The 19,829-nt window shown below is 37.2% G+C and overlaps 1 protein-coding gene across 1 annotated transcript in view; it reads left to right on the forward strand.

Annotated features, from left to right (window-relative positions):
• Positions 1 to 2,457: 2,457 nt before the first annotated feature.
• NWD2 (NACHT and WD repeat domain containing 2) overlaps positions 2,458 to 19,829 on the forward strand; it is a 34,876-nt gene continuing 17,504 nt past the window's right edge. The window contains exons 1-3 of the mRNA XM_029962452.1: positions 2,458 to 2,532; positions 5,823 to 5,960; positions 10,973 to 11,089. Coding sequence (XP_029818312.1) covers positions 2,458 to 2,532; positions 5,823 to 5,960; positions 10,973 to 11,089 — 330 coding nt within the window. The remainder of the gene's footprint in view (positions 2,533 to 5,822; positions 5,961 to 10,972; positions 11,090 to 19,829) is intronic.

The raw sequence follows: 19,829 nt of genomic DNA on the forward strand, positions 1-19,829 counted from the left end.
TGCCAGGGCACTGCTGACTCATATTCAACTTGCCATCGACCAGGACCCTCGGCTCCCTTTCTAAGGTACTGCTTTCCAGCATCTTATTCCTCAGTCTGTACAAACATCCCAGATGGTCCCATCCCAGGTGCAGAATCCAGCACTTCCCCTTGTTGAACTTCATATGGTTGGTGATTGCCCAGTCCTCTCATTTGTTGAGGAGTCTCTGCAGGGCCTCCCTGCCTTCGAGGGAGTCAACAGATCCTCCCAGTTTTGTGTCATCTGCAGACTTTCTTAGTATTTCTTCCAGTCCTGCATCCAAAGTCATTTATGAAGACATGAAAGAGCACAGGGTCTGAGATGGAGCCCTGTGGAACCCCACAAATGACAGGTCACCACTATTACCCTCTGTGCTCGACCTGTGTTAATAAACATACTGGTGTGAATTTTTGCAGGACACTATGCTAACAGAGAATTAGGCTGAAAGAAGTGATGAGAAGCCCCCCAGTCTGTCCTGACCCACTACTGCAAGTCACAAGAACACCAACAGTGGAGGGGGTGATACAGAAATTGTTTTTGCTGTGAATACAAGGAGCTGCTCTTTCTTGGGTGACAAACTGGAGATGAAACCTGTAGGCAGCTCTGTGACCCCATATGACATTCATTTCTACAATGCCTTGAACAGCTGCAAGGGCAGCTTTTTTTTTTCTTCTTCTACTTCTTTTTCTGCCTGGGTTCTTTCAGGTTCAGCTGCCTGCCTCAACTTGTTATGTCAGTCAACAATTTTTCTGCTGGCTCCCCCAAGCTGGATAATGCAGTGTTCCTCTGTCAGTCAAACAGTGGCAGGGCAAACACCCTCCCTGCTTAGGATTTTCCTCTGCTTGAGGGCCTTAGCTTGTGTCATGCATGGGTAAGGTTACTCAGGTTACATTTCTGTGAACAGACTGTCCACTTGAATGTGCTGCTCCCTTGAAAGTGATCAAGTGGGGCTCATAGTCCCCACATGGGCACCCCCTGCACAACACAGGATAGGTGAATGAGGCTGAGCAACCTCCTGTTTAGCTGCATCAAGCCTAGGTTGAGTAAGAGTTGTGTGACTGCAGTGCATGTATGTGAAAACAGCCATCCCAGCCACTGTGGCTGAACTCAGACCGGCACAACTACCAGCAAGAAGATGAAATATTTGGTCTTAGGACAGAATAACTGGTGCTTGAAAATGAGAAATTTCCATCAGCCTTACGTGATAACTCTTTCAGTTCATTTGCATATTCATTTTGAAATTTTCTTCAACAAGGCTATGTTCCATGACTTATTTTATCTCAGAGATTAATGTTTGAAAACCCTTTATAAATACATATCATCTATTTACTAACACAAGAATGTAAAATGTACTTTCTCTGTTAAAATAAGTGACTTTAATAGCAGAAGGGTTTGAAGGTCAGATTTTGGCATGGAAATAGTTCATGCTGAGAAGCAGCGCCATGGTGTACTCTGATGGAAACTGGCATTGATTGGACTGAGCTACAAGCCTTCAGAAATCACACTGCACACAGTCATGTTTAAACAGACAGCAGAAAGGAGGTAGATGCATGTGTGACTAATTCAGTTCATCCTCAGCATTACACTGGGGAGTATCAGGAGAAGGAGGGCTGCACTGACATTCTCAGTCAGCTTAAAGTGTAGGGGTGGGCAGGACAGTGTGGTTATGGAATGGCTTAGGAGGCAACAAGAGTTAACTCTTGTATGGAAGATGGGTGTTCAGCAAGTCACTGTCTTGCGCAGGACTGTTGGGTTTTGGTTTCATTTGAATGCTGGAAAGAAGTTTAGAGTTGGTGTTTTTTTTAAGTTTTGTCTTATGTTTTTGCAGATGTAATTTCATTCCCATAGCTTATTGTGGACTATCATTTGTATTTCTGAGTTTCACAATTAACATTAGGAGGTGTAGAAAGCTCATCTCACAACTACTGTCTCTTTTGGACGGCTAGAAAAATGTAATTTAGTTAATCCGTTCATCTGCAGCAGCAGCCTGGAAGGTGGAATTTGCCTGTGTGACATTTTTGTTGTTAGGAACTGCCAGCTTCACAGATTTGCTGTCACTTTAAATCAAGTTAGATTATATCTAATTAAAGCAGCTTATCTGCCATCCATACTAATTACCATAGTTCATCTTAACTATATGCACTTCTGTTTCCTTAAAGTTTCACAATCTATTACAAATACAGGAATTTTTTAAAATTTTTAATATAAGCACCAGACTCAAATTCCATTAGATAATGAAGGTAGGAATAAAAACACAGGATGGGTATGCTGAGTGTCTTATCTAGAACACAGTTCTAGTTGAAGGAATGTTTTATCTGTTTCATTTGTAAGATATTACAAATGTAGCACTACTCTTGCAGTGTGTTGTTTCATTTTCTGAACAAGACTCTACACATTATGCTTCAGGGAACAGCAGCATGTTCTAAAACTAGAGCTAGCATGGTTCTGCAGTATAAATCCTATGGGCGTAAAAGGAAAGTAGCAGAATATGGTTTTATCTGTTGTAAACCTCAGGCAAAATATTTTTCATTTATCATTTAATCATGTTTCCTCTTAAATTCTGCGCTTTTTTTCCAATACTTCCTTTTTTTTTTGATTCCTGCACCTTAGCCTGTTTTAGATCCCTATTAATACTGTTCAGTCTACTGTCACATTTAAGTAACTGCAAATAATAACTGCATTGTTGCCTCCTTAATAATGAAGTTGTAGTCATGATTGATTTCCCTTTAAAAAGGCATGAATCATTTTGGTTTACCTCAGTAAGTGAGTAGTAAGTTACTACAAGTTGGTTTTAACAGTTTATTCTACTTAATCATGAAGATATGACACACTGTGTTTTCACAGACTTGCATGCCAAAATTAACCTCTGTTGAGGCAAAGTATAGAATATATAGTCTTCTATCACTGACTGATCTGAGGGTCTCAGCTACTGTGAAGTTAAAAAAAGTGAAGCATTTCAAATGAAGCCAACTACATAGATAGCTTTTATCACAAGGTACAGCAACACCGTGCAGTAAAGTGACTCTAAAATAGCACTGAGAAAAGTTGTGGCTTTGGAGCCAAAATAATATTGCTGTGTTGGCACCATGCAACCCTCTAGCTAATTGGCCTTGTTAGCTGTATACTACATTCTGCAAGAAAAGGTCGACTTAGGCACTAAAGTATGAGAGAAAATTAATGACTGTGGATCCTAAGGAGGGAGAGACCCATCCATCCCTCTGTTTCCTTGTGTGAGTACACAGGCAGTTCTGGGCTGAGCATGCTGGTTTTTTCACCCCATTCCTAAATATTTATAGAGTATGTCTGTATTCATCCAGATCTGGAGATGAGGTGAATCTCTTGATCATCACTGTCTAATATACTTTGACTCACATCACAGAGTGGTCTTGGTGTGCATGCATTGGGTTCCTTTCAGATGAAAAACAGGAAGATAACTCCAGGAACTCACCTAATGCACTCTAAATGTTTGTAAGGGTTGAGCTCAATCCAAAGTAAAATCCCCTGAAAAACATATGTCACGGACATTATGTCCTTGGCACCAGCTATTTTACTCTACAGTTTTGCTCCCACTAGCCCAGACAGTAGCAAAAATCTTCCCAGGCACTGTACAAGGGCCAGGAATTGGACTCAATGATCCTTGTGAGTCCCTTCAAACTCAGCATATTCTGTGATTCTGTGACTAACTTTCCTCTTGAAGTGCTGTCAACAGAAACTCTGTCAACCATGAACTTGTGTATTTGAGTCTTGAAGAACTCTAAGGACACAGTAGCTTCTCCTAGTGTCCAACCTGAACTTCCCAAGCTTTAATATGTTGCTGTTGCTTTTGTTGTACTCTCTGACACTGGCACAAAGAGCTTGGCTCCATCATCTTTGTAAATGCCTTAGAAGTAGTTATAGGCTGTGATTAGGCCCCTCTGGCAGTCTTCACTGGTCTAAACATACCAAATTCCCCAATCTCTCCTTGTAGGCCACATGCTTTTGGCTTCTATCTCAGTAGGCTCTCCAGTTTTGTCCCCATCCTCCTGATTTGGATGTGCTGGGCGCAGCACTCTTAGTGCAGCCTCTTCAGTGTCAAGAAGAGAAGTGTAATAACCTCCTGAGAGGAAGTGAGAAGAGGGGAAGTGAGGCCACACTCATTCAACTGTAGCACAGAGCAGGGGCTCTTACTTGCAGTGTTCAAGTTGGATTAGAAAAGCTCTGCACTTCAGATTTAGAATCTTGCCTTGAGTGGCGTGCAGGTAGTCCAACAGAAAGCTTGTGATGGAGGAAGGACTTGACAATGCTTCTTGGACCATTGTCTTCAGAACACATAAGCATAGTTAGTACATTCTAAAACATGAAGTCACAAATACATAATATCATATTCTTGCACTTACAGAGGATGTTTTATGGAAACTACTACATCTTTGACTTTTTTCTCCATCAAAAGTTTGTGAAGGAAGAACTGCTGTAATTCAGATAAATTGAATTAAAATCCTGACTGTACTTTTCAGCCTTTGTGGTATAGCCTTTTTTACCTTAATGAAAATTTCACAAGAAATAATTCTCTGGAGGTGTTCTGGATTGCTTTCTGTTTATGCAAATAAATGGTAATTATCCCACACATTTGTGTAATATTTCAAAGATAAATAGTAAGAAGGATATTATTACATTGTTGTAATAAATCAAATTACAGTTTTCACCATCTCCTAGAATTTTTCAAAATAAAAACCGTTATAAATGTGTGACCATGATTCTATGAACAGACCTCTGACTTAGATATATCAGCTGTGTCTCTGATTGTGGCTCTTAAGCATTGTTAGATTTGCATACATGTCTCTCATTTGCAACAATATGAGAAATGTCAAATCAGTTTTAATCTATTGTTTTGTTTCAGATATTCTTCATCATTCATAAGTTAACACTTCATTTTTCATCACATGGCACTCAAAGATAGGGGTTTACAACAGTTGTGGTTTATTTTTGAAAATAACTTAGCAACAGTACCATCCCTTTTTGATCTCAACTCAGTTGACACTGAGTCAATTTAGCAAAATCCATGACATGTCTTAGTCTTATTGTGAAAGAGAACAAAATTTATTATCTACGCCAGATTTCATTACTAACCAAATTCACTTCACATTTGACAGTATGTGTGAGTGATATGCTTTACATAAATGTGTTTAGATTAACATAGACAGAACTTAATAAAAATTTTGGTGTCATTGCCATATTGTACTTCATTATCAAAACACATGTCATTTTGCATGGTAAGAGTAATGTGATATCAGAACCGTGCATTTATTATTATAGGAGGAATCACCTGGGCCATAAGATCCTGTAAATTATGTTATTAATGATAAATAATGTTTTTAAGATACTAGTGGATTAAAGAGGGTGAAGGAAGTGATAGTGTTTGAAACAATATAATTAATTCATGTTATCAGTTTATTTCTAAGTATTGAGATCTCTTTCATCTTTGGTATATCTCTTTGTTCTATGGTATTCCTTATTTCTAAAATTCAGCTTTCTGAAAATTAAATAGAAGTCAAACTGATAAAGAAATTCTGACTGCTGAATTACAATATTAATTCAGCTTCACTGTATTGAAATAGGCTGCAATACAAGATATCTATGAAGCACAATTTTGCCAAATGCAAACACATGTGTTTTTACATGTGTTGTTGCACATGCAAACGCTTCCTTGTGTTTGTACAATGTACAATTTGGGGATTAAATCCCAGCACTTGATTTCCAAAGCACTCTCTGTGTGTATGTGTTAAGGGCTCTTTTTTATGGGATAAATCTGTAAGCCTGACTAAAAGAACAGAGTTTATATAAATATTGTTAATAACATCTTTTTCCCCAACACAGATACAATAGCAGAAAGGGGCGCCCTAAGAGAACATGTGTATCCTAAGCTGAGAGAATTCTGCAGGGAAAACTATGGCCTGGAATTTCAGGTAGGTTTTGTTGTGTTGAAACTTGCATTAGTTTTTCCTGATATTAACTCTAGTTAGAACAGATAACCTTTTTAAATATCACTGATAAAATAAAAAATTTCAAAAACTTTATTTCACAGAATCACATGCAGAATGGTTGGGGTTGGAATGGACCACTGGAGGTTATCTGGTCCAACCCCCCTGCTAAAGCAGGTTGTACAGGATTGCCTCCAGATGGGTTTGAATATCTCCAAAGAAGGAGATTCCATAACCTCTCTGGGCAATCTCTTCCAGTGCTGTGGCACAGTCACAGAAAGAAGTTCTTCTTTATATACAAGTGGAATTTCCTGTGTATCAGTTTCTGCCTGTTGCCTCTTGTCCTATTGCTTGGCACAACCAAGAAGAGCCTGGCTCCATCCTCTTGACACCCACCTTTAAGATATCTGTATACTTGGATAAGATCCACTCTCATTCATCTCTTTTAGAGGCTAAACAGGCCTATCTCTCTCAGCCTTTGATGTACTTACATTATTTTACAAGCAGATTTGGGGTAAATTCTGCATAGATGAAAACATACAGTTTTACAATGTAACATTGCATTGGTAGTAAAAGTAATATGGCAACAAACTGATGGCCTTAGCTTTAGAAACTTAATGAAACGACTTCTATTTTAGATATTCAAAGTATATAAGAAGAAATCATTTTACATCTGAATTAGTGTTATACTTCTGGAAACCATACTTAAGTTCCACTGTAATGTGGAAAATAATTTAACTAGGTGAATACACAAACTGGATTAGCAAAATGAATTGAACATGGAACATTTCTATTGTGATTATATACTATGGAATTTGCTTCCTTTAGTGTCAATTGTAACATTCCCATTGCTTCAGTCAGTTCATATTTTCCTTTGTATTATGAGAGACGTAGACCCGTACACATTGTTGGCAAGAGCCAGCTGGTAATAAAGACTTAAAACGTGTGTGTTTGGCATTACTGTTAAAGTCACTGGTACTTTAAGTCAATTATATCCTAATTCACAATCCCTTATATGTCAGCAGGCCTGAAACTGGCTCTCTGCTAAGAGAAACAAATAAAGCTTACAATGTTCTAAAAGTGTTGTTTTCCAAAAATTATGGCTATACATCCTCAAGCCTTCCTCACATCCTTAGTGACCCCACCCCTAACTCATCTCTCCAGAGTGTAGCTTACTTGGAAACAATTAATGCCTTTTATGCAACATCCTGTTCCTCCCAGTGTATTATTCCTGATGCACATGCAGCTGGTTTTTAATCAAAATAACAAGTTCTTAAATTAGGATATTTGGTTTTAATTCCCTGAGTCACAGTGAAGTTGCTGAATCTGCATGGTGGTAAATTCCAGAGTGATTTTTGATTATGGCTATAAAAGAATTTCATCTGAAGGTCCTAGCTCATCAGCTGATTGGGAAGTCCCAGCTGCAGTAGTACATGAAAGGAATGGCAAAAGATATTTAAATAATATTTTTGTCGTATTACTACTATGTGATAGTCATGGAAAATATCAACCCTTTATTTCTCAGTCATCTTTGAGGAGACATCTCAATGACAGGAAGGAAATGTCTCTTCCAAGTAGATCGTAATCCACTGAGTTCTTTGTGAGAGGAAGCATGTCTTTCTCCAAACAGATTGTGATGTGGTCTCTAGGGGACGAATAATTAAGTTTACTGTAGTTGATATTCATGGAAGCAAATTATTTTATTATATAGTTTCAACACCAGGAGCATCTTTACGTGATATGAGGTCTGAGAGACAGCTCCACTGACATAGTTCTGAAAACAACTAGAAAGCTATCACATTTCTGTGGAAGCAAAGTAGGAAAATGTACAAAAATTACCAAGGGAAAATAGTAAAGCTTTTTGAAAGAGGCTCTGAGGTAGACTTTAGCAAAACATATTTTTTTTGCCTATGCCAATCCTGATAAGCTGAATTTCTGAGGTTAGCATGAAAAATCAAGACTACAGTTTTTAGTGCAGTGGCATCAATAAAGTATTATGTACTTTTCAGATAAAGGGATAAATTTATATTTCTCGGCACAGAGCAGAACACATAACTTTTCATCCTGATATGTAATCTTCTGCTGACCAAATGAGAACTACCTTGTGTGTCACTGCCACAAAATGCACTTCAGGACACCCTCTACCTGATAAATCATGACCCAAATTAAATGCATTTGAGTACATGCATTACTCCAGCTTTCAGTGAGTCATCTGGGTGCACTCAAAAGTGTTTTAGTTGTTGCAAAGCATGTGATCGTCAATTTGGTGGGAGAACATAATCACCATATGTGTGGAAGCATAACTGACTGTATTCAATCATACTATGAATTTGTTTGCTCAATGGATTTTTCATTGAATCAGAAAATATTTCTTGAAAAAATAGGTATTGGTGAAGACAGAAAGCAAGCAATCTGAGTAAAAGATTTCCAGAGTGCATGGTGGTTTTGACCTGAAACACAGTATTTTTATAGGAGAGGATGGAGAGGCTAAAGAAAGTGGTTTTAATTGAAAATTTTGGGACGATAATTAACCATAGTTAGTTAGCAGTATACTCTTTTCTTCTTCAGGACAATTAACTGTTTCAAATAATTTTCACCAGGAGATATATATGCTAGAAGGAAAGTGGAATTTGTCATGAATTAAAATTTTTAGTGCCTTTTTTAAGCTCTTGGAAGTGATAAAGATAAAATTATTTCGTCTCCTCAGAAAAATCTGTGGAACTGTAAGATTGGTAGGACAAAAGCTAAAGTAAGCAAAATAAAACACTGAATTATGAACAAAAACTCTGTTAGATGACTAATGTGGAATTGAACTAGACCAGTGTCAGTCCACTGTGTGCAAGTAGCTCTTGCACAGGGCCCTGGTTGTCGTATCACCTTGGCAGCCTTTCTGAAAGTTAGAGTGCATTTTTGTCATACCATTTTTTCAAATGTAAGTTAAAATATGCTTCAACATCAGATATAGTCGTCTCCTTGTTCCATTTCTTTAATTTTGTAAATCCTATTTGGGTTAGTTAGTATAAAGAATAACTGATGAGACTTTAATTTTGAATTTATGGGTAAAATATTTGCTTTTGCAGGGCAAAATTGTAACACATTAAGATACTATGTGCCAAAATTATGTTACCCCATAAAAATAACACACAGAACGCAGCTGCTGAGCCCCTACAATATCTGATATTGCAGGGAATTTCCTCTTCACGTTTACAGAATTAACATGATTTCTGAACAGTTAATTAAAATAAAAATTGCCTTTATGTTTCAGAAGAACTTGAGCTGCACAATAAATTATTTCAACCAGTAATTCACATATTTTTGACAGTATGCTAAGATCTGTATGCAAAGGATTTTATGACTGCCACATTTTAGCTTTATCATACATCATGCAATTAATCAGACAGATGAATTCAATGTGAAGGTCAATAATAAAGTTTTATTGATAAATTACAGAAAGGAAAGAGGAAGAAAGGAACATATTTTTCCTAATGAGACTAAAAGAGAAAGAAAAAGAAATCAGTGCAAATGAGGGGAATAGGAAGGCTGTTTGAAATGCAGTTTTGTACCATAGAAAATGCATGTTCCAGCAAAATTTTGGAACACAGTTTCTGTAAAAGATAAAGATATCGAGTGTATTTTCTTGGCAGTCTAAGCTACAATGCATTCCATACCTTGGATTTTTTCACTCATCATCAGTCACACAAGACACTACCTCTTGTGTGTAGCAACAATGTGTCTGCTCCAGCAAACACTGAGGAGCATCCCAAACTTTTCTGGCAGAAATAACCAGTGAGACAGTTGACAGTGAAATTATGCATAGGCATAAATAGGTGTAGGATTTGGTCTTAAACCTTGGTATTTATTGGTGTAATTCCAAGAAGATTAACCAGCTTGAAACTGATGAATATTACTTTTACATCAACTCATTTTTCGTTCTTATATTAGGTCTTCAGGCTGATGTTATAATCTGTGTAGACAACAGCTAGTTTTATCATTCTGTTACTTATAGAAACATCAGAGTGCTTCCACAGTACAATCAATATGGCAATAAATAATATTGTAATATATTCATGTCTTAATACAATTTTGATTGCTTTTTTAAACTGTCCATTTGGACTTCATTGTTTTTGTTCAAGTTATATACAAGATGTTAAGAACCAATAGTAGCTTAAATGAAAAGAGTAGTAGCACGTGCCATAACTTTTGTACCAAAAGAAACTCATACATATGATCCCTATTCTTTTAAATTCTATTTCCCAGAGTGAAAATTCAGCCTTTTAGTTAAAATGTGTAGTGAAATCACATTTCATCACTTAATTTCTTCAAATAAATGTAACATCCATATTCCAGTTTCTCCCAGGAGTTTGTTTCCAACTAATTAGCATCAGAAAACTGAGTCAGTAGCTACAGACAAAAGTCTGGACAGCAATCTGTCTGCCACTTTATATTTCTACAATCTCTGCTTCCAAAGTACAAGGATCAACTAACAAAGGAAGTATAATATTATAGAACAATACCTATTATTTCTTTCAAGCCACATGCACAGGATGAGTTTGTATCCTGTGGATACAAGTGACACAGGGTGTCAAGTCATGGTCTTGACTGTGATCCACAATGAAACTCCCATTAATTTTCATGGAGCTAGGATTTTTTTCAATGTTTTTGTCATTATTCTTGCCTATCCGTTATATGCAATCTAGTAGCAAATAAAAACTACATCAAATCAAGATCTCGTCATGCTAATTTTGCACAAAAATATGACTATTAAATGAGACACTGTCCCAGGAGGGACTATCTGGGAGGGAAAGTGAGAGGCTTGAATTGTCATTAACCTGAGAAACCCCTGCCAGTCTGTGTAAGGACTGGATATAGACCTCATTGGTTTTTACTGCACTGCAGAGGAATGCTTAGCAGGGTATGGAATGTTGACAAAGCTAATTTTTAATTTGATCAGTAGCAAGAGCATATGATAAGTAACTATGTTGCATACTATTTTCCAGGTCATAGACTTATACTGGGGAGTTGAAGCAGATGAGTGGGACAGTCCAGAGCTGCAAAAGACTCGTATGAAGCTGTTAGAAGACTGCTTGAAAAGTTCTGCAGGTCCATGTTTTGTTGTGGGTATAAAAATAATGTTTTACTTTACAAAAAAAAAAATATAATGTTATCTATCCTGACATGCATGATTCAGTAACAAATGCATGATTTTCTTCTTTCTAAAATATTTTATATTCCTTGCTATGCTGCATCCAAATGTTTCCCTATACAGCTTTGTAGATTAACAGTGATTACTCAGTATTAGTGGAGAGGAAGGAAGGATCTTTTATGACCGGTCCCCATAACAAGAGGAGTATGACTGTACTACTATCACAACAGAATTGTGGACAACTTGTTTAAGGAGGCCACGATTAATTAATTCTTGGTACTTCTCACACATGCACTATCGGCTGGCCTAAAAAGACAACAAAAAACCAGCAGCAGCAAAGAACTGTCTGCTCTGATCAGCATTTGCTGTTTTGGGTCATAAACCCACAACAAGTTAGGATATCAGATATTAGCAAGTGAAAAGACTGGAGGTCAGTGACAACCTGAGGAGACTGAGTCTGTCATATACTGATATACAACTGATTGTTCTCTCCATGGTCCCTTGTTAGACTTCATGGCAAAACAATCTTAAGGCCATGCCTTTGCTATTCCAAATTTTATTTTCTATAATACATTTGCTAAGAAAGTAATTTAGAAAAGGTATTTTTTTCCTCTTCTACCTAAACTTAGCTAAGTGATCTGTAATCCTTAGACTTGTCATAATAAGACAGAGAAGAGTTCTGAAAAAAACCTGCAAGTCCTTGATTATTTTTTTTTAAGGGAAGAATGTTAAAGATTTAGTGAACTGAAACCACAGAATCCCTTGGGGTTGGAAGGGATACAGAACACTGCCTGCTATGAAGGCTGGAGATCACGTCTCTCCATGCCAAAGATTAGACAAAGAGCAAGCTGTAGCATGTGTCATTCTGTACTTTTATCACACCCTTAAAAAGATCTCTCTGGCTCTCATTCATTCACCTACTTGTCTCACTTTGTTATTTAGCTTCAGAGGCCTGGGGAACAAGAGCTGTCCTCAGCTTGACCGTAAGAGCCCAGCGCTTGGAGTACTGAATGGGTTTGATGCTGTTGTGACACTGTTTTTCACAAGCACACACTGGCCCAGATCTCTAGAGAGGCTGGGTGTCTTTCATCTTATGTGACTAAATTTAGTTTTCTGGGTTTATTTTTCTACTTTTTATCTTCCCTTGATGAAAAAAACCAAAGTTGGAACAGAAAGGCATGGCGTTTTTCCTGTAGCAGCACCCAGTGTCCTTAGATATGGATGTTGTAAAATCTTTCACAGTGAAGGAAAACCTTGTCATGAACTATTGCTGCATATTTTAGCAGCTCAGAATCTTGAAGCTTTTAAGAACTGCCTGCCTGATATTGTTACTAAGGAAAGAAATCAAGCCAAATCAGAATTTTTAAACAAAACAAAACAGTTAGCAAAGAGGTTGCAGTGAGCCAACGATTTCAATATTTATTTCACATTTTCCAAGTATGGGCCAAAGTAATAGCTCTCCCAATGACTGGCAAAACTACAGAAATCAGTTTATGCACATTTTTTTTTTGCCCTGCTGTACCGTAGTGAGATGGGGTTTATTTCATTTACAACACAAATTGAAGATGATTCTACTCCAACAAGGCATAATTAGTTTTAATTTATAGTAACATAATTAAAAACTGACTTTGGCACTGCAGGCTTTGGGCAACTTCCCATTTCTTGAGAAAGTTCTATAAAATGTGCTGCTTCCATTCAGCTGGGTATTTTTTTTGTACTTATCAATTACTGCTTTTTGAATTGAGACACAGGTCTGGGATTAAATTGGACTATTCAGAATTAACTACTAGGTATGGATTGATTTTAGAAAGTGTTTCTTTATGGCACTTTGTGTCTGCATTGTGATATCAGATGGAGAGAAAACAAAATTCAGTTCTTAAATTAGTGCAGTGCCTACGTTGGAAGTCCACGGCTTTTCTGCAGATATGAAGCAACAAAATCTAAATTAACACATATTCATAAACACAAAGGAGAAAGCAGTTCTGAAAAAAAGGCGTAATGAATTTGCTGTGAACACTGTCTTTGAGAATGTATAGTCCCCCTCTTACCTGCTGCCTGAGCTCTATTAACACTTGATTCAATTAAGGGAGAGGGGAATTGTTTGGTTTTTTGCTTAAATTGAGGGTGTTTTGTTAGGTTGGTGTTTTTGTTTGGGTTTTTTTCTGCTGTGCAAAATCAGTCCCTATTATATGTGATCATTTAAATACTCATAACCTTTACTATAGGTAAATATATACCATGCTCTTTTTGATTTACAGAGTAATTTATTGAGATCCATTTATGAGGGGAAAGGTACTATTTCTGTGGGGAAAATATTTCTCATACAAATTTTATGCAGAAATTATACTAGTTTTCTCTGGAATCTACATGGAAAGATTAAAATGCAGTGTATTTATTAAATTGTGAACTTTATAAACTCTGCATTGCACAATGATACCAAAGGAAAAATGCATTCAGTGCATCACAGGAACTTTTACATTTTGTTACATTATGTTTCCTAGTGAATTTGTAAGAGATGGCAACACGGACAGGATGTTAGAGAGATAATAAAGGTTATGTTATGATCCCACAACTAGCACTGATCATGAACAGGATTCATCTATTACAGATCTAGTCTTGACATATTTTACAATAAATAGGAACATACAGATACCTCCAGTAATACCTGAGTCATCTTCTGGATAACTGTTTTTCCTTTAACAACAAGGAGACATTAGACTGCTAAGTTAGGAACTCAAATACAGTGCTTGATTTCAGTTAAGGCCATGAGGTATTTAGGGTGTCATTAGTCTATAGTAATTATTTGCAGAATAAGTTTATTTCCCTTTTACTGACACTCCCTAACTAATACTCTAGTACTGACCTGCTGTTGTTAAGGCCTTAGTACAGATGAGAAAACTGTCAGGCTTCTTTGCACTTCTCTTAAAACACACCCTGCAAGTTATAACACGTGGGTGCTCTCTTCCATCTGTGTGGCACCACACAGTCTTTGCCTGAACTGCTGTCCTTGCATGACTGTCTCCTGGAAGACTGTAAAATTAAAAGTAGAAATGGAAATGAAATGGTAGTCTGTTACCTGTAAAGGTTTGCTCAATTAAATATGTTTGGGATTTTACAAACCTTAGAGATTCTCTCCACCCATCATTCAAATCACCTGGTCCAAATAATAATAAAAACATTTTCTACCTACTCTGAACAGCCATTGTAATTTACATTATCCCTCTCAAATTATTGTCAGCTTGTTAATTTCAGCATTAAGGAACCTGGTAATGGTATCTATAACCAATAATCTTCTTTGTTTGCTAATGGAGAACAGGGCTGACCTTTGAAGATGACCACTTAGAAATATGAGAAACACCAAATATTTTCCAATGGGTCTCCCCATGTCCTCAAGAATTTCCACATCTAAACAACTTGAGCTCCTGCATCATCCCTTGCATTTTCACTGGGTTGCTGAGATATCCCACAGTGTATTTCTGAAGCTCTGCTTACCACAGACCAACTGTGGATGCCTAAAAGCTCTTTTCCCCATTCTCAGTCCAGGGCAAGGGCAGAAGATAGCAATGGACAGGTCTGAATTCAAGAGCAGCACATGCATCCCTTCCTGAACAGACCCTAGGGAAGCATAAAACTCCACTTTCACAGAGCTAAAGACCTAGCATTATAAATTTGGGGTTCCTGTAGAATTTTCAAAGAATATTAGCAATTTGCAATATTTGTCATGTCCTTAAATCACCTTGAAGTTGAAGAGGAAGTATGGTAAATTGAGGAGTGAAATGTTTTTTACTGTCTGTATCTTTTTGTTCCTACTGTATAATGCATGCTTTAATCATTCCATTAAGTACACTGCTACACTCTCTCTGCTTAGTACAAATGGTTGATAATTAATTTTGAGTGCATTCCAGCTCAGAGAAAATTCCAAATTATATTACTCCAGCTCTGCTGAATGTCCTCAACTACCATCTCGGTCCTGGTGTTACTCTAGGATTTATTCCTAATGTGAAAACTAAATATATATGGGTTCTGGAATGCATGAATTATATTTTGCTTTTGCTCTCCCGGGAAAATTGCCACACAATTTAAGTTAGGGAGGCTAAATTCAGTCAAATGTGTCTATACTAAAACATTAGGGGGAATGCTAAGCACCCCCTGCTTTTTGGAAATTCAACCGAAGTTACCTGTGCTTGGGCAATTCAGTATTTAATTTTCCTCAAGGAAGCAGTTCTGTATGTAGTTTTCAAGTGAATGGGGAGAAATAGCTGGAGCCAGACATGGTACAACAGTCCAGCTCTTCCAAGAAAGAAATATCAAATTATGAATTTTATTCTCATTCGTCATCTGATTCAAAACCCATCCAAATAAGGACTCCATCTAACATAAGTGGGTTTGTGTTCATACAGCATATCAGGAATGGCTCCATAGGACTTGTTGGCATTGATCTGGAGTAAAGTATATGTCTGCAGACAATAATCCTGATTTATGTGGACTTGGGCAAGAGGAAAGATTTTTCTGTGAATGTCAAAGTAGAGCTTTGCCTATTTTTTGAAGCCCTTCAAAGCAAATAAAGTGATAAATTTTAAAGTCATAATATGAAACTTTCCCCTCAGCAAGCTTTGGTCTTCTTTCACAGCCTCCAGACTAAGAACTAAAGGGTGTCTATCCCTTTCAGTGTAGTTTGTCTCTGAACAACGGATATACACAGAAAGTGAAATCAAGGATGGGGGGATATTATATGATTAAGCTATTGTAAGTGAATTCCTTCATTTGCTTTAAGGATGGGGATGTATTTTCCTGTGAATCATCTCTGATTCTCTAAATCTAAAATACTTACCCATTTTTTAAACGTGGCCCATTGAAAATAGGTACAAGATTCATCAGACAGCTTTTCCATGGAACATAGAAACTGCATGGTTTTTTATGTAGTCTTAAAATAGCTTTCATTTTCAACCGGAAGAGTGCACATATTTTCTGCTAAGTCACTGTACTTCTTTTTCTTGACAGAAATATATTTTTTGGTGCTGCGTTCCAGAAAGATTAAGTATTATGTTTAATACGAGTGACCATATTCGCGAAAACAAGATTAACGTGAAGTCATGTTTCCATCATTCTTTATTATTTGTAGAGGAGAAAATAGGCTGCCTGACATTTATGAGATTTAGTGTCTCTTGACCCTCAAGAGCTTTACCAAACCATCTTCTGAGGTAGTATTGTAATCAGCTAGATGTAACCATCTGCCCTACAAATGAAACGGTAGATCAAACATCAGCTATTCTACAGAAGTGAGGGGGGTGGAGGGGATTGTAAACCTTGCAGTGCTACTTCTGGGTAAAGAAACAGCATACCTTACAGTATTTAGCAGGCATTTGGTAAGTTCAAAGAGAGATATTAATACTGTTGCTTGCTTCTAGAGTATACGCCTTCCCTTTTACAGAGATCCACTTCAGAGATCCTTTGGTTAACAGGTTGATAACAGACCCAGGTTTGGTGATGTGAAATGACTGTAAAGATTGTTGACACTCTGAACACTAAGTAATGCTGGTTTTGATAAGCTGTAACCTTTGTCAAGTGCCTAAGGGGTTTGGTTTATGGAGACAAGGAAAGCCTTTATCTCTGTTATCACAGTGATTGCTGTAGTCTTTTTCCTTCGGTTCAGCTTCTTTGAAGATCCCTTCCACATTTTTGCATTCTTTCCTTAATTGTTATTGCAGTTTAGATTATTAGCTTCTTTTCATAGAAATTAGTTCTTTTTGTTGTGCAACTGTATTACTGTCCTTTTTATCCTTCTCCAAATTTATAATTTAATAAACAGTAAAAAGAGTTCTTTCCCTCCAAGCATGTGAAAAGTAGGGAATGCATGCAAATCATTTAAGAACATTAAAAAGGGACTAATAATTCTGCATCAGTCTTAGGTTTACTAGGCCATCATACTGCTAGCATTGTAGGGAAAGGAAAATTATACTCTTCTCATGCAAGGAATTTTCTAATAATTTCTTTTCATCTTCGAAGGACTAGATTGATAAGTTTAAGAGAGTACCAGCCACCAACTGACCCAAAACACAAGCCCTAAAGCCAATGCCAGCTAGCTTGGAAAAAAATAATGTTTTGTTACAATTAGCGCACAAGGATACAAAAATCTTAAATAAAAATCATCAAAATCAAGGAACTAGTCAAAATAAATAATCTAGGCCATTCCACATGTACTTGCAAAGCAGAGTTGATGTTATGTTCTGGTATTTGTTTTGCATACTGTGATAAAGTCTAAATTCTGGGTGTGTTATAATCCCCTAGAACTAATGTCACTTATACTAAAAATTTGCCTTTGGGCCTTCATTTATGTTATATATAAAACAATTATTAATGGTGTTTTTAGGTGCTCACTACACAGTCATGGGTCATATCAGGCTCCCAGTAACTGCATTATTCTATGTAAGTTGTGAAATCATTTTCTTGACATTTAATTACAAAATCAGTTTTCATTTGTCGACTCAATAAATACCAATCTGTTTAGCTTTAATAAGAAGGGAAAAAGAAATAGAAAAAAGAAATTTGCAGTGAAATGTCATGTCATCTTATAAATAGCTTCAGTATTCCTAAAATCTGGAGGGGTGTTAAAATTCCATTATACTATCAGCGATCTCTCCCTCTAATAATACTCATAATTAACACTTTCTAATACCTTCATAGCAGCTCCGTATGTTAGTGAGAAAAACAGCTTAATTATGTTGAAAAAAAAGCATAAATATATAGGTCTATTTCCAATAAAGAGTGTATGTATGTGCTTACAGTGGGATTTATATAGGTTTTGCAGTCCTAAAAACCCCTCCACAGCTGCTGCAGCTTTGGAGGTTACTACAGACTAAATGCATCTCTGTCAATCCCTTAAGTGTCTGATTCAGCCCTTTTTGCCATGCTCAACTTTATCTCATCATTTGTCACATAAATACCATCCCAAAATGGAAATTTAGAAACTAAACAGCCTTTCTGATAATTACTAGTAAGATCATATTTCCCAGAAAGTAAAGATATGGCCACTTGCATAGTAAGCATACCAAAGAGGGCAGTAAGAATGCATTTAACCCTGGGGTTTGGTGTCCAGAAGCCAGTGCCCTGGCCTCCCTGCTGAGTACAGTGATAGGCTCAGAGTTATCTTCTTCCTTTCTGCCTCCATAACACCTGTGTCCCTGGATGCTCAGTAAGGCATATTAAACTGCAAACCTAGAAGAAGCTTTTTTCCATTAGCCACACTTCACCTCTGAGGTGCAACACAGGGTTTCAAACCCTTTCAGAGTTCCTTATAGCGTGGATGAGTGTTGTGATTATTTTACAAAGCAGAGGAGGTTACACCACCATGCCCTCCTCTAAAAGACAATATTTGTCTCCTTGCTGTTTCCAAGAAAGGTATGTTTCCCACTTGCTGTAGGCAGGGTAGTGATTTCCACAGAGAAGGTTACTGGCTTTAGTGTGGGATATGTGCTACAGTCTTTTATTAAACCTAACCCTTGTGGTTTGTTTTTCTACCCAGTTCTACTGTTGTAAAGTGTTACGGGACCTGTCAGAGAGCTGACAGAAATCTGGACTGCAGTAGGAATTACCTACAAGGACCTGAGCTTTATGTGAAAGGAAAAATGTACATGCCTGTCAAGAAATCTCCCACACAATTTCAAAAACAGAGCAAAGTGAGAATAATGCATTTGTTTGGAGGAGAATCAGAGTGAGTGAGCAGCTCAAACCTCTAGGCAGAGGTAGGCAAAATCTTCTCCAATCCTTCCTCTACCCTACTTTTATTCACAGATTTCTTCCCTAATTGTATTCTTTTTGCCTGGTTTTCTCACCTGCATCTATGCTTAGGCTGGTCAAAGAGCCGGCAACAAAATGAGCTAAACTGGTGCTTCATGATCATGTAGAAGGCAGGAAGAATGTGGAGGAAGACCACTGGTATTTTCTCAGCCAGGAAAAAGGAGAGTTCTGATGAAGCAAAGTGTATCAGGGAAGCAGGTCATGAATTTCTTCTGAGGAAACATATTCGCTCTGTAAGGTGGACTGTTAGCTCCTACACACTATGTCTTGAAATATTACTCATCGTTATTTCATATCTCCCTACCACTAGAGAAAAGCTTTGAGATTTAAAAATACTGCACTGTGGGTGAAGTTCAGAGTTGAGGGAAGTGGTACATTTACAGCTAGATTTGGCTGCTCTCTTTAATTTTCTGAAAGACAGGTCGAGCATCAAGAAACTCCACAATCATTTTCTTCTTATATCTTATGTCATGAACAGTACTTACAGCAAAAGACTTCAGCACTTGCACCTTACCCTTCCAGTCCTAATTCCAGTCAGTTTTCTTACAAGGAGTTCAACAGCCCTTTTTGTTTTTCATGGAACTGAAACCAAGACCCATCTCAAGTTTCTGAAACTCATATCACCCCCCCAGAGTACTTCTGCAGTGCCTCCAGATAAAAAAGGAAGAGAGAAATTAGGGCATGGCTCTGTGAAACAACGTACTTCAATATTCCTCAAGCCAAGGAACATAAATATATATCCCAGCAGGTGGAAAAACAACGTATTTCTCAGATCAGAAATGCCTTCAACTTCCTATTCACTTCAATAATCTCAATTAAAACCTGTATTTATTATGTTTTATACAGTCAACTGTAGTTCTAAAATTAAATCTTTTTACTCATAGGCTTCAACCAAAGGATTGAGGTATGGACAC

This window comes from Manacus vitellinus, unplaced genomic scaffold (genome assembly GCF_001715985.3).
Source record: "Manacus vitellinus isolate BGI_N305 unplaced genomic scaffold, ASM171598v3 scaffold_0_pilon, whole genome shotgun sequence".
Lineage (NCBI taxonomy): Eukaryota > Metazoa > Chordata > Aves > Passeriformes > Pipridae > Manacus > Manacus vitellinus.